Source organism: Wyeomyia smithii, chromosome 1 (assembly GCF_029784165.1).
Source record: "Wyeomyia smithii strain HCP4-BCI-WySm-NY-G18 chromosome 1, ASM2978416v1, whole genome shotgun sequence".
Classification (NCBI taxonomy): Eukaryota; Metazoa; Arthropoda; class Insecta; order Diptera; family Culicidae; genus Wyeomyia; species Wyeomyia smithii.
Genome location: NC_073694.1, coordinates 15,957,634 through 15,972,416, shown reverse-complemented (window position 1 = coordinate 15,972,416; position 14,783 = coordinate 15,957,634). Strand labels below are relative to the sequence as shown.

Here is a 14,783-nt window from a genome sequence, read left to right as displayed (position 1 = left end):
TCGTTTAGCATTCATTTGTTTCCACTATTTAGTAGTGTCCCAATTATTGACCCGTTCCCTTGATTAGATCAGCTCAATCAAATCAACATTGTTACTAACAAACCTTTTTTTTTGCTCTCTCGATTTTTGCAGACAGTGGACTGGGAGCCGGCACCATTACGACAAGGTGGACACCGATGGGTCCAGGACCAACGGCTGGTTCGTTGGTCCCGGACGACACCAATGGAAGCGGTGTCGACAGCAAACACCTGGACGTCGGCGACATGAGCGATGTAAGTTGGACAGATATTTGCGAATTCATTAAATGACAAAATGAAGATGAAAATAATTCACGAATGGGTAGAAATTTTACGACCGGCTGTAGGAAAATAATCAATTTGAGATAATCGTATTTTTTATAGGATTTATAATACTGCACCTTAGCTCTAGAGCACTTCAAAATTTGAAGAGAGTTGATCGATTAAGGTTTTTTTTTTTCAATAGTAGTCAGTTCTAGGGTACTTGTGGTTAAGATGGTGGAATTTTACGGTAGTTGTTAGCAAGATAGTATCTAAGAGTTCAGAAGTGTCTGTTTTTCCTGGCTGAAGCTGTCTTAGAAGTAATAAATGTTCATCAATTCAGTCACTTCAGTAGAACGCAATCTTTCTGAAAAAAAATTTTTTTTTTAATTTTTCTTTTCATTGTTCAAGTCATATCATAAAAATAAAAACATTAACTAGGTTTTAAATTTTTTTTTCTTCTAGGACGTAAGTGGATCTGTGTTCCATTGCTGGAAGCTGTTGGTTTGGTTTCCAGAGCGGCCAATTTTTAGTCCGTGGGACCAAACTTCATTCAAAGTTGCTCAAACCTTTCTTTGTATTTTTTCTTCTCCTCTCCTCTCCTTCATCAATTTCCTTACGCAACGCTCCGATCCCCGCTAATCTCCCAACTACCCGATCCGGTTAGGATGAACAGGACCTGTCGTCGGCCGATGCCGAAGGTGTTTGGAGTCCCGATATCGAGCAGAGCTTCCAGGAGGCGCTGGCCATCTACCCACCCTGCGGCCGGCGGAAAATCATCCTCTCCGAGGAGGGTAAAATGTATGGTAAGTACCAGAAAATAAAAAAAAATAAAACAATCCACACTTCTAACGCGGGGGGAATAAACCCAGGTCTTCACACACGACAGACACGGTGGTGCCTCCTCGGTCTCTCTTAGCTTATTAGAGAGTCGCTAATGAAATTTGCAAATCAAGCACGGCTCTCGACACTGACTGAGACGCGCCGAGCGGGCAGAGAAAGGGGGTCACAAAAAGGGGTTAATTTATTTTAATTACACTGTAAAGAAGATACCAACCGCCTTGTTTCGCACCCCCGCCGTTGTCGTCCTGCGGACGATTCGATGGCGATGACCCGAAAGGGAAGAGGAATAAAAAAAACTGCGTGTAATGAAAACGATTACGGTGACACAATTGATGATAATTGCTGCTGGCAACCGAGCGTGGGGGACAGGACAGACGATTTGTGTAGCTGTCAAAAGATACGCGGATACGTTCCAACCATAATCTACAGCGAAGGAAAGTGAAATGGGTGGATTTGCCGAAGTTTGTTTTTCATAATTCCCATTTGTTTGGAAATTAACGATCGGTGCGGCGACGGCGTCGGCTACTGACAGATAATCTTGCTGCGGAATTGCTCAGCTGTGGCTCGTGAGCCCCGCCCTGCTAACAAGAACTGACTGCAAAACCGTCGAGTACAAGCAATTATGCGTGCATGGGCAACAATTTAACAATCGAAAACAATTTTTTTCCTCCGGCTCTCGCTGGGGTCTCAAAGAGACACAGCGCAGAAGCTGGCGAAGGGGTTGGAAGAGGAAGGGAAGGAACAAAACAAAATGAAAAAAAAAACATTCAAAAGAAGCTAAGCTACAGAGCGCGGCTTTGCCACGGACCGGCGAGTAATTACAACCAATATAAAATTGCAACCATTTCGAATGCTTGCTTTTGCAGGATAGTTTGTGTAGATGGCGCGCGGTTATACCCGCAATGGGAGGAGGCGCGGGCGGAACGGAACAACCATAACAGCATAGCACAGACGCAAGCGAGCATTAAGATTCATTAATTTTCAAATGATTTACGATCCCCCTAACCCCATCCCACCGTCGGATCCGACACTGACACCGGGCGAGGAAGAAAAAGGAGGAGGACGCCGCCCTTCTCATCTGTTTGGCGTACACATTTATCACTCCGCGCTCGAAAGAAAGTCGCCGTCGCGAAAATGTGCATCATTCTCAGTTTAGTTTTCGCGCAGCGCAGCGCTGCTTCACGGTCGGTTGAAGCGCCGCGTTTTCTGTGCCCTGTGATGTCTCTCGGGCAATATGGCGCGCGCGGGAAGTTGGAATGTTGCAGAAGAGTAAATTAATTTTAATTTCAGTTTAATGTAACTCTCGAACGGCGCGACACCAACTCCCCCGTTGTTTTTTAGTCTGTCTCGGGTCCAATTTGGTTGCGAGTGGGGGGTGGGGAAAAGGGGGAGATAATAATCAGAGCAGCTATTCTTTTGCTGGCGACGGAAAAACTTTGTGCCGCTGAGAAAGAACATTTGCCCAGGATCAAGAAAGGAAGGGGGAGGAGGAAAAATTCCATTTTCCGCTAAAATTCTTTGGAACTTTACCACGGTGCGTGAAAGTGCGTACCAAGTTTAAACATTACAAGCGAGCTGTAATTGAATTTTTACCCGTAAATTACGGATGAAAACGCAGACTAATTGTTGGGGCCTAAAGTTCCATTTTAATTTGAATGGAAGTGGAAGGAAAAAATAACAATTCTGTTTACAAATGCAAAGCGGTTCAGATTTTTTCTCGAAACTTTCCGCTGCTTTTGCTTCTGACAGTTTGACTGATAATTCCTTCCGAAGCCTACTTCGTGCCAACGTTACAGTGCCCGGATCGTTCGAACAAAAAACAACAACGACGTTGTTGGTTCAGTCAGCCAGTTTTACACGTGCACTAACGGTATCACTGGCCGCTTGGAACCACACTTAACTGGGCCCCCAGAGTAAGTGATACAAACACACTCGTACCTATAGTAAACAACAAACAAGAAACAGGTCGCGCTCGCGTCGCTTGAGTTCTCCTTTGTCTAGTTATAACCTGTTCATCGCTTTGGGGGAAGTAGAATTAGGTGGACTAGCCAGAAAGGGTTTGACTTTCCCTGGCCGGGCAATGTTTACACCGTTCGATTCTCGTTCGGTCCGTCCAGCGGTAGTGTTTCATTGGTCTACCTGGCAACCCTGTCCTGGAGACAGTCTCGGAGTGCTGAGCGATGCAAAATAGCGTGTTGGTTTGATATTAGTTTCGCTTGTCTGCGTCCCGAATCAGCCCGGACTCTGAAGAACTCGCAGAAACTGGACGAACCAGTTTAGACAACGCTGCGATTGTGTGCTCAAGTTTTAGATTCTGGACGTCGCGTCGCCTCGATTGCGGTACTTCTGCGCTCGCTTCGTCTTCGTCGTCTAATTAGGTCTGACAAGATTAGCTGGTTAGGCGGGATTTCGAGCGCGAATGGAGTGGAAAATCGATCGGACACCCCACCTGGAGAGGGGGTCTGTTGCCAATACAGTAGCGAGCAGCAGCAGGTAAAAGGATGATGGTTTTGATTCGAGAATCAACCGCACAGATAAGTTTCAATCGGGTGCTAAACATGTTCCAGATGATTGGCTTTTCGGTCGGTTAACACGGATCGTTGCTCCACCCCTTGCCGATAGCTATTTAAACAATGGCTGATCACATTTTTGAGATTAGTGATGGATCATGATCGTTTCGTGCTTCCATTAAAAAAGCTATTAATAGAGGTTGAAAGCTCATAACGTATCCTATTTGCACAAATTGTTTATTCTAATTTCATTTTAGTAATATTTTCTGTGCATTCCAAACCATAGAGGTAATGTTTGCCAATTTATCAGGCTCTAAACGAACTTTTGTCTCTTTTTTCTGTCGTAAGATTTTACATTAAAGATATTGAAGAACCTCTAAAAATCTTCAATTAAACTTAAAAAATTTTCATGAAGCTTTATAAAGAGGGTTAAGGAAACTATTTTCAATGAATTTCTCTAAAAATTCAAGAGTATTTAAAAAAAATTGAAGTGAATAAAAGGAATCTCGTTCATTAAAGTAATTTGAGTCCTACAACACTTGTGGTGTCTGCGGCGGGATCGTAGCTCGTCGTCTGAATAGGTAGAATATCGCCGCCACAAGACTTTGCTTGCTTAAATTTTCGTCGCGAATGGATTGGTTAGAAACCTAGTGGATTTAGAATGAGAAGCAAACAGTGGTTACTGAGAATTGCAGACAATCGGAGAAAGAGCTGGTTGTGACTCCCCACAAATGTTTTTTAAGGGCCTTTTTTAAATGAAATTAAGTGATTGCTCTTACACGAATTCTGCATTCTTTGTAGAATGCAGGTAATGTCGATCGCAATCTGTTAGCTTCTGGAAGCTAAAGTTTTTCAATATATATAAACTAAGACGCAAAATAGATAAACAAAAATGATGAAAACTAACAGTTTAATTATGTTAAAAATGACATAAATAACTACAAAACTGTGAAAAATGCAAAAATGACAAAAATATAGAAGCAAGAAAAATCACCAAATAGAGTAAAAATGATTAAAACATTAAAAACTGCTGGTAAAAAATACAATAGTAATAATACCCTTCCGTGACAATACATTTTGAACTAAATCGGCTCTCGTTGTATTGCACAGCTCTAGCTGCTTCCCATACATTCGGTACTAACGTACTAACGTATGGGGTACTAACGGTACTAACGAAGGAATGCGAACCAATATGGCAGCCACAGCAGATTGGCAACAGTGCAGGCAGCTTCACTGCCTGTGTAAGCTTTAGCTTTAGCTTTAGACTGAGAGAGCCCAGTCGTTAGTATAGTGACGCACCGCAATACTTTTCCGAAGCCTGTTCTTACCTCACCAATTATAATAATAAAACATACTATCAACATGACAAAACTAACAGAAATTATAAAAAATGTTAAAATCATAAAAAGAAACCACAAATTTGTCATAATACGTCACAAAATTTGAAAAAAGTAGCAAGTAAGCCGTGTCAAAAATTTCTTTAAAACAGAAAAGTAGCGAAAAATTTGAAAAACGCCCAAAAAATTTCTACAATATGTTAAAAATTACCAAAAAGCGTTGCGAGGAAATATCGAAATAAAAGACAACAATATAAAAAAAAAACAAGAATGTTGGAAAAGTATCCCTAAAAGTGTTACTATAACCTAAGAATTTGCACAACCTTTATTGAAGGTTTTCTAACGATTTTCTGAAAATCGAATGTGACAGTTCAAAAGAGGCAATGTTTTCGGTAATTTTCGCTATGGTTTTTGTTCGACCTTTCGCCGTATATTTTTATTTGACAATTTCAATGTTTTACCAAGACTTGCTTTTGATAAGCATGCGAAATAAAATATTTCAGTATATTTCAGGAAGCTATTTTGTTTTAATGTTTCCTCAAATATTCAAGAATATTTGAAGAAAAGTAAACAAAATGAATCTCGTCGATTAAAGTAGTATATAAAGCACAACACTTGTGGTGTTAGCGGTGGGATCGATACCTGAGAAGAAAATATGTTTAAGAATGTCAAGCGTTGCCAGGAAATATCGGGAAAATGACAAAATCGTGGAAAAAGGTGGGAAAAGTGTGCCGCAGAGTGTCACAAAATTCGAAAAATGTGCCAGAAAGTGTCGATTTTCTTAATGTTGAAAAAATGTGTAAATATTTTCATAATTAAGAGCAAATTGAAGATTTGTCGAGTGTTTCTAATTATGTCGAATAATTTAAACATTTCTGTAAATTGAATAGAAATAGTTAACAGCTGTTAAAATATGTGGAAAATCATTCAATATGCTGCTTACATTCGTGTCTGTTTGAAAAAAATCAACAATATGTTAAAATACTAATGTTGTCCAAGAGACAGTGGCTCAGACAAAAAAATCTGATAAAATAAATCAAGAACTTCTGAAATCGTGTGTAAGGCTTTTGAAAAAAGTTTAAAAATTTTTAAACAATATGAATGTATAATGTGGAAATCTGAATTTTTTGACAGAAAACGAAAATAATTTTTAAATGGTCCAGAAATGGCTCAGAAAGCCAAATAATTTGACACAAAAATGACACAAAAAACCAACGCCAAAAAATAATTCAAGAATGACACAGGAAAACATGAAAAATGCAACTACATAATACAAAAAAAAGACAATTTATTGACGCAGCAATGCCATGAAATGGTCCAAAAATTGTTGAAAACTGAATAAAATTATTGCAAAAATGCAAATGAAACTTACACAAAAAATACACTAGAAATAATGAAACTTCCTAACTTCGGGAGAAACTAAATAGAAAAACAAGGTAACGCCCTTATCACGAAGTAGTCCTGAATTGATTCGAAAATAAGACGAACCTGGACAAATTAACACACAAATGACAAATGTGTCCGGAAAATGACACAACAAAATGGCACATATAAAAGATACAAAAAGACCACAAAAATAGTACGAAAACAAAATGAAATCCACACACAAAACATAAATTGGTTAAAAAATAAGAAGAAACTGGAACAAAAACAGTACAAAAATAACACGCATTTTGGCATCAAAATTACAAAAATAGAAAAGGAGGCATACATAAAAAAATTACAAACGGCTTAGTAATGACACGAAAGATACTCAAAAAGACTCCAGAACAACAATACAAAAAAGTACACAAAATTGACACATAAGTGGCAAAAAATAACACATAATGAATCGAAACACACAAAACATATACAAAAAAGAACACATGAAAATAAGAAAAATTCATTCAACATTTACATCACACAAGAATAATTCATAAACAACACATTCAAAACTACAAACCTACTCAAAAAGCACACAAAAATGGCCCAAAATGACACGAACAGGCTTGTAAATTTTCAACACTTTCAATTGATTCGCTTCGTTAGTGTGCGCCGTAGTAGGCATTTTGCTGATAAATGTAGAAAAGTCCGTCAGCTCTCGCACACAGAACAAATGGTAGAACAGCATTTGCGCATCGAAGAGATGCATACTGTCATTTATTTGGCGATGTTATTTTGTTTCTCTTCTGTCTACTCAATTCTAATTCTAATACTTTTAATCACATGGTTGCCTAAAAAATCGCCTTTTTTTCAATATTTTTATTTTTGAGAATATGGAACTCTTGATTCGCTCAACTGATTTTAATACTCTTAGCTTCAAATTAAGGGCAAATTATAGAGGATTTAAGTAAAAATACTGTACTTTAAAAACTGTACTTTAAATAATAATTACCATGCGACAGTACTTTAAATAATAATTACCACTGTACTTTAAATAATAAACTGTACTTTAAATAATAAACTAAAACTTAAAACTGTACTTTAAATAATAATTACCATGCGAAAATTATGATAAACACCATGTTTTCCCATCTTGAAGGGTATAAGACCAAGGAGAACCTGTCGTTTAATTTTTTTTTAAATTCCTCAGAAATATTCACATAAAATATCAAAATTTCACGGAGGCATTGTTTTTTTATTTATGAAGAAAGAATTCTTCTAATCTTCGAAGTCCGCCGTAACTACCATGCGTCTTCATTGTAAAAGAGCTTTTGTTTCAACAATTTATGTGAAATGAAATTCAACAAAAAACAAACGGTCTAGTCGAATAGGTTATTTCTATATAATTTTTGCTCGATTCTGGGCTGTGTTTCGGGTCTGCTTCGACCTGAGCGAGCCATCGTGCAAGCTGAGCCTCTCTATTCAGAACTCGGTCTATATCAAATCAATCATGTCAAAAACAAACAAAATGCATATTTAGACCTATTATTCACAAACTTCACTGAAGACTTCTGTGTAGCCGCATCATTGACTCCCATCTGGAAAAATGAAGCATTTCACACAGCAATTGAATATTTAATAGTAATGAATAACACTTCGTACCCTAGCGACTGCGAGTACGAGGATGTACCGGAATCCCACAAAACTGACTTCGAACAAGTCGTATTAGACTACGTAGACTACGCATAATAAATTGGCATAGTATAATTTTTAAAGAAGGAAATGTCAACGAAGAAGTACAAAATTTTATGAGATAATTAATCAAATTATATCAGAAAATGTACCACTAAAAGAAAGAAGACGATCGAACACCAACAAATATCCAGTGTGGTTTAATCCACAATTGAAAAACCTAACAAATAGAAAACAAAAAGCACATAAAATATACAAAAAAGACGACAATAGCGAAAATCTTCAAAATTACCAAGAAATTTGCTATCAACTTGACGCAGCCATTAAAATTGCACATGAAGAACATAACCGTAAAATCGAACATCAAATCAAGGAAACCAACCAGCAGAAAAATGCAAAGTCGTAAGGGACCTAGGCGTAGTCTTAGACTCTAAACTTACATTCATAGAACATCATAACACAATAATCAACCAAGCAAATAGTATGCTGGGCTTTATAAAACACTTCAGTTTTAATTTTCAAGACCCATACTGCCGTTCTACGCATAGTTGTCCCATGTTACTTTTGGTCGATTTTCGTTTTTCATCACCAATGAGTCTATTTTCATGTATATTTTAAAAAAACTTTTAAAAATAACATTGTTTGTTCCGAAAATCTTGAAAAACCATACCAAGTCTGTTTGTCCCATCGATGATTTTCTACACATATTTGTCCCACTAGATATTCTTTATTCTAATATATCCCACTAATCACTAATTTTTATATTTACAACTTGGGAAGTGCTACAGAGCACTGAAGACTTCTCCTAACAACATTTGACTACATTACGGGTTTCAGAAATTCGGTAACTAATATCACTTTGCTTGATTATTCAAATGCGGTGAGTTCATATGTTTGTTAAGGATACCTAAACCTTGTTTGCTGGTTCGTAACCTGAATGATTTTCCTTTTCGAGCATATAAGAAAATAAACGTATGAGATTCATACTAATTGGAAGTTGTAAGAACTGTCTTTTGTGTGTAGCCAAAATGGGAAAAACCCAACAACGTTCAAATATTGTATGATAGGAATGATCAATCTAGAAAAATTAATTCCCCTTTGTAATGGTAAGTCATCTGATACTTATTCAAATAACCTATCTTTCATCTCGACTATCATCACTTGTGTATAAAGACAACAAGATTAGCGTGATCATTTTAGTGAAAGATTAAAGAGCCTTCTTTCCCTAGTACGAACTTTGTATTGGGAAACATCGCAGTGGGTATTTTTCATGGAAACATCATGGGTTAGAAACCCATAATTGCTTTTGTCACATTGACGCAATGCGTAAAAGTATTGTAAAACTTTAACATCGTTTTTCTCGTTTGCATGATTTAAAACATGGGACAAATATGCGTAGAACGGCAGCATATACAATCAAACTATTATATATTACATACGTCCGACCAATTCTGGAATACTGTAGCATTGTATGGAATCCCTATATTGTAACACCTGAAGAACGCATTGAATCTGTCCAAAAACAATTTCTTTCGTACGCGCTTCGTAAACTAATTCGGAATGTATTTCCCTTACCATCATATGAAGCACGCTGCATGCTTATAGACATACAAGCACTTAAAGAACGCAGCGAACTTTCAATGCTTTATTTCATCAATGACATTATTTCTCAACGCATGCAATCTACTAAACTATTATCGCAACTAAATTTTTATGCACCCAGTTGTCAATTAAAAAAACGTCAAATATTCTCGGGAAACTCCCACAGAACTAACTACTCAAAAAATGGCCCAATAAATCGCATGATGCATCACTATAATCAGCACTGCGAAAATATCGACATCACCATGGGCAGAAATCAAATCAGAAAACGACTAACTACTGGAAAAATGTATAGAATTTAAGAAAACATTGTATTATTATAATTGTAGTCTACATTTGCTTGACGAAATAAATAAATAAAAAAATTTATGACTCGATTCCGCAGAGGCTTACTTTTGGCACGTTGGATTCGCGATATTTCTGTAAAATCTGTCGGATTGAAAAGATCTGGTCCGTGGTGACTCGGGCCTTTCACCTTATGGTTTAAGGTGATAGACGACGGAACAGGATCTGCGAGAGTATTTTGTAGGCAGCATTGATAAGCGAATAGTTACGACCCTCCAACTTGTCGCCCTTTTTGTAGGTGGGGCAGACGACCCCTTCTATTCATTCGTCTGGTAGTTTTTCCTGCTTCCAAATCCTGCAGCCACCCCAGTGCAGTGCAGAACTTGTTCTGCGGTCTGTCTTTGCAGGCGGATTTGTTGTTCTTCATCTTCCCGATCTGACAACGAACTTTCTGAACATCGAAGGCTGATACTCGGTCATCTGGTGATGGTGCTCCTGTATCGCCATTCAGGTGTCCATCGAAGTACTCCTTCCATCTGTTGATAACCCTGCTGGAATCTGTGAGAAGGTGGGAACCCCGCGGGTCCACGTAGTTGCACATGTCGGCTTGCGTCACGTATCGCTAACACGGCACAGTTGCTCGAGCTCCTCATGTTGACGATCCTTTTGCTGGTGCTCCTAGTGTCACCGATGCGATCTCCCTGATAGCTGTGTGAATCCTGCACCAGCCGTCCTCGAGAGGTGATACGCCACTCCCTTCTTCCATGGGTAGTATCGCTTAGAGCTGTTACGCGTATTCCTCCGCAGCATGGGAGTCTACACTTTCGAGCGCAAGCATACCACAGTTAAGTAGTGGTGCGCGTCAATATCCGCACCGCGATAGGTACGACGTACATTGATAATGTCTGAGGAGAACCGGTCATCGATGAGAACATGGCCAGTTTGGCTTGCTGTACGTTGACCAGGTGATCTCCAAGTGTTTTTTGGATGTCTTTTCGGGGATGTCGTTATTCTCGGTGTGCTCGGGCCTTGTCGTTCGGATATTTCTTCCCTTCCAATCTGAGCTTTCATATCCCCGATGACGAACTTGATGTCTCGATGCGAGCAGCTATCGCGCGTAAACCGCTTCTTTTTCAATATCGGGTCTTCTTTCATGAGGACAGTGCACGTTGATGATAATGACTCAGTCAGTACCAGATGAAGGTAGGGATGGGTATGGTTGGCATTATGCTCGGGACCACACTGAGGTCTATTTTATGCCATCTAGAACGAGTTGTACTGCTGATACAATCTGTCCCACCGTTTTAGATGATATACTTCTCAAATTTTAACATATTTCATGTAAAAAGGTTCATGTTTTCTAATGGTGCAAGAATTTTTCAAGTAGGTGAGAAAACAATTTTTCTGAAAAGTTCAATGAGACGGCTTAATTCAATATGACGACCACCAGTTTTATTGTTTGCAAAAGTAGGCTCAAATTGATTCATTGGAAAGCCCTTTCCAATGAGTCAATTTGATTACCCAAATGCAGATTGTTTTCTTAGTCAACATGGGTTTTTGAACAAACTTCATGAAATTGTTTATAATGCTAACAAGGAACGCTAAATAAGAATTTGAACAATTCTGGAATGAACAGAAATTACAGCCTAACTTGCCTCAAATTTGAGCATTTGAATAGAATTAAATTAGTTCTGATTGAATAATATATCGAATTATTCAAAATCTGAATGAACGTGCTGCCAATTTATCCGATGAATAGAAGTTTGTCAGCACATATTTCGGCTGCTTCACGGTACTTACCTACTGACTTGCGATCGAGTGCTGACAGACAAAAAAACGTCAGCTAAAACGCGCACTGACGAGCACCTGAACGTTTCTTGCAGTCCATAAAACACCCTCGAGTATCGTCATCGACAGTTATCGCGAAAAATGAAAAAAAATATATATAACACGAGCGTGCACCCGAACGGACGGCAACAGCGACGACGACGTTTCGAGAAGCATGAACTTGACATTGCCGTGCGCGATAACACGAAGCGCGAGAGCCCCGTTGTTGTTGCACGGTGCGCCGGTAATTCGCTCGTGTTTGCCTGCTTGCGGAAGCGAAAGCGCTATCGTTTCTGCAGTGCATGCAGTAGCGCCCCGCAGCCAGCAAACCGAACGTGTCTTGTTTTGAGGAAAATGTTCTTTTGGTTTCATCGTAATAAATATCAGCGAACCACAAAACTGCGAGTGTGTGTGATCGTAAATCTGTCACGGGACGGGATCGAACTGTCAGTCTAGCTCCCGCGGTGTGGATTATGGAGAAACGGGCGCAGACAATCGTTAAAAGTTTTACGATACCCTACACGGAAGCGGTCGGCGCGCGGCGGTTCGGAACGAAACAGCAACAAATTGGTCAATTGACTTGGTGGACGTGACGAAGGAGAAACAAAGTTGCGGGCTCGATCGGACCGGAAGGCGCTGGAGCTGAAAGTTTTTGTTTTATGAGGGGAAGCATTATTTATTATCGTGTTCTATTTAGATTTTGTAGCTAGTTGTTTTAAGGCATTACTGATAATGTTTTTTCATTAATCTCAATCGGTTCTTCTTCGGTGGATGGGAATATATTGTCAGCACGTGGTTTCGCCTGTTACTGACAAAGCTCAAGTCAAATAGGACGAACGAATATTTACCTTCTTTCGTTTGTTTAGTCCCTTTTCCCTAGGGCTGAAGCTTGAATCGTGCCGATGACGTTCGATCGACTGTTATCATTGTCAGCCGTGACGATGTTTTCGTTTCAATCAAACTCGTAGAAGCTGGTGACGGGGGTAAACAACGACGGAGCGATCGCTCCGAGCTGGAGGAATGCACATTCAGGCTGTGTAAACTGTGGAGGTATGTCGATCGTTCGAAGAAAAGTCTGGATCTGGAGCTCACCCTTTTGTGTCAGCACTGATCGGACTGAACTTGAGGGTGTTTACGGAAGCGTCTGATAAGATTAAAGTTATTCAGCACAAGTGTCGAACGCTATTCAGCGCGTCGAGTTAATAATACAAAATTTCGAAACAGCAGGCATTTTTCTCTCGTTCGAAAGAAAGAAAAATCATCAACAACAATAAAGCGCAGCACGTGTGCGCTCGCAAACTGCAGTCACCTTTGACCGGGGCCCTGCTCAATTACTCCGGCAGAACAAAATTAATTAAAAAGCCACCTTCTGGGGAAGAATTTTGCCTGCCTCCCCAGGGGTGGCAGTCTCCAATCGAGCATCGCCCCACTCAAACGAGGCGATGCTTGATTGAAATGCCACTGCGCTATCGAGTGAGAGAGCTGTGAAACAATAAACAACTTTCACATACACACACGCACAGTCAGACGGTGGACCTGGACTGGTGGAGCCACCGCCGGGAGATGAAAGAGCGCTTCCTCTATCAGTCGGTTATGAGCGATTATGTACGGTTCCGGAAGGATGCTGAAGAACCGAATGATAAAATAACAAGCATTTCTTCCCTTTAACTTAGACTTCGCAAAGCTGCAGTAAGCAGTTTTTGCCCTGGCAAGAAAGGAATGTTATGAATTTTGTTTTGATTTCCGGAAAACATTTTACCCTACGGCCAGTTTTTACCCGGCAGCTTGGTGAAGTTTTCCCGACAACAGTCAGGAGTAACTTTCTCCATCCAACCAACTGACGACAAGTGGCTTCAGACGATCTAAAAGTTTTGCTTGGAAAAGCGTCTAACTTTGGGGTTTGCATTTTCTTCGAAAATTTGATCCCTGCGGGACCCACGAATTGCATTATTTTGTCAGCAGTGAAATTTGTCGACGGATAAACATTCAAAAAAAAAAAAAAAATGTCAGCATCCGTCGAAGATCGAAGCGCCAACTATTACTATGTTGCGGACAAAAGTGACGGGGGCAGAAAAACAAAGTACACACGCACGCACGTATCACAGCCGTTAATTAAATCAATTATGCTAATAAACAAGCTCCACTAGAGCGCCGGGTCATATCGTTGTCACAAGCCGTGTCATATCGACCGAGCTCGCTAAAAGAGCCCTCTTATCGTCTATTCCCCCCTATTTTTTGCTGGCCTGTGACGCCGATGCGGCCTGCTTGCCAGCGTTGCATCCAACCAGAGGACGAGGGTCGATAAAGGGCTCTTTTCTCTACTGCCTAGCGCCTGATAACAGTAAATGGACGGTAATTGCTCCGTTTCCGCGGACGCGCATTCTGTGTACCGTGCGTCGTCGTCGTAATGATCGCTTAATGATGATGCTTCGACACGCGAATTCAAGCAACAACAACAACAAAAAAACGGTATACGAACGCATCCGTGGGCCATCATTCTTCGACCGTTCTATCGCGAAGGTGGTCTCCTTTTTTGTTATAACCTCTATGCAGTCGCAGCATAATATGTGCCCTTTAGCATACTTTCGATACGACAAGAGCAATGCACGAGTATTCTCCTTCAGGCGTCACCTTTTTCGCGCGAACCCAAAAACCTCCACACAAACCGCCGTCGACGCCACCGCACGCCCGTGTGCTCCACACTCCAAGGTTTTAATAATTTAATAAAACATACATCATACAAGTAGAATGCCAATCCCATCCTGCCGCCGTCCCACCTCCGGTGGCACTCTCTTGCCCCGCAGGCAGGCAGCGAGAAAAATGTCGCTCATATTGTACTAGATATATAAATTTTATTATAAATATTACTCCTGCGGACGCGCACAAGGTATTCCAGCCGCCAAGCGCAAGGAATGCCGGGAATTCATAGGAGAACAATTTTTCCGCGAGCTCTCGCGCTTGACGATGAGTTGGGATGATGTCCTCCGGGCCTGCCCCAGCTCACGTAACGGCAAGGTAAAACTTCCGGACTCGAAACAACGCAGGTG

At 40.3% G+C, this 14,783-nt stretch overlaps 1 protein-coding gene across 1 annotated transcript in view; it reads left to right on the top strand.

The window, feature by feature from the left end:
- The window catches only part of LOC129718990 (protein scalloped), a 362,904-nt gene that overhangs the window by 275,661 nt on the left and 72,460 nt on the right, over positions 1-14,783 (top strand). Inside the window, exons 2-3 of the mRNA XM_055670289.1 lie at positions 133-272; positions 946-1,084. Coding sequence (XP_055526264.1) covers positions 133-272; positions 946-1,084 — 279 coding nt within the window. The remainder of the gene's footprint in view (positions 1-132; positions 273-945; positions 1,085-14,783) is intronic.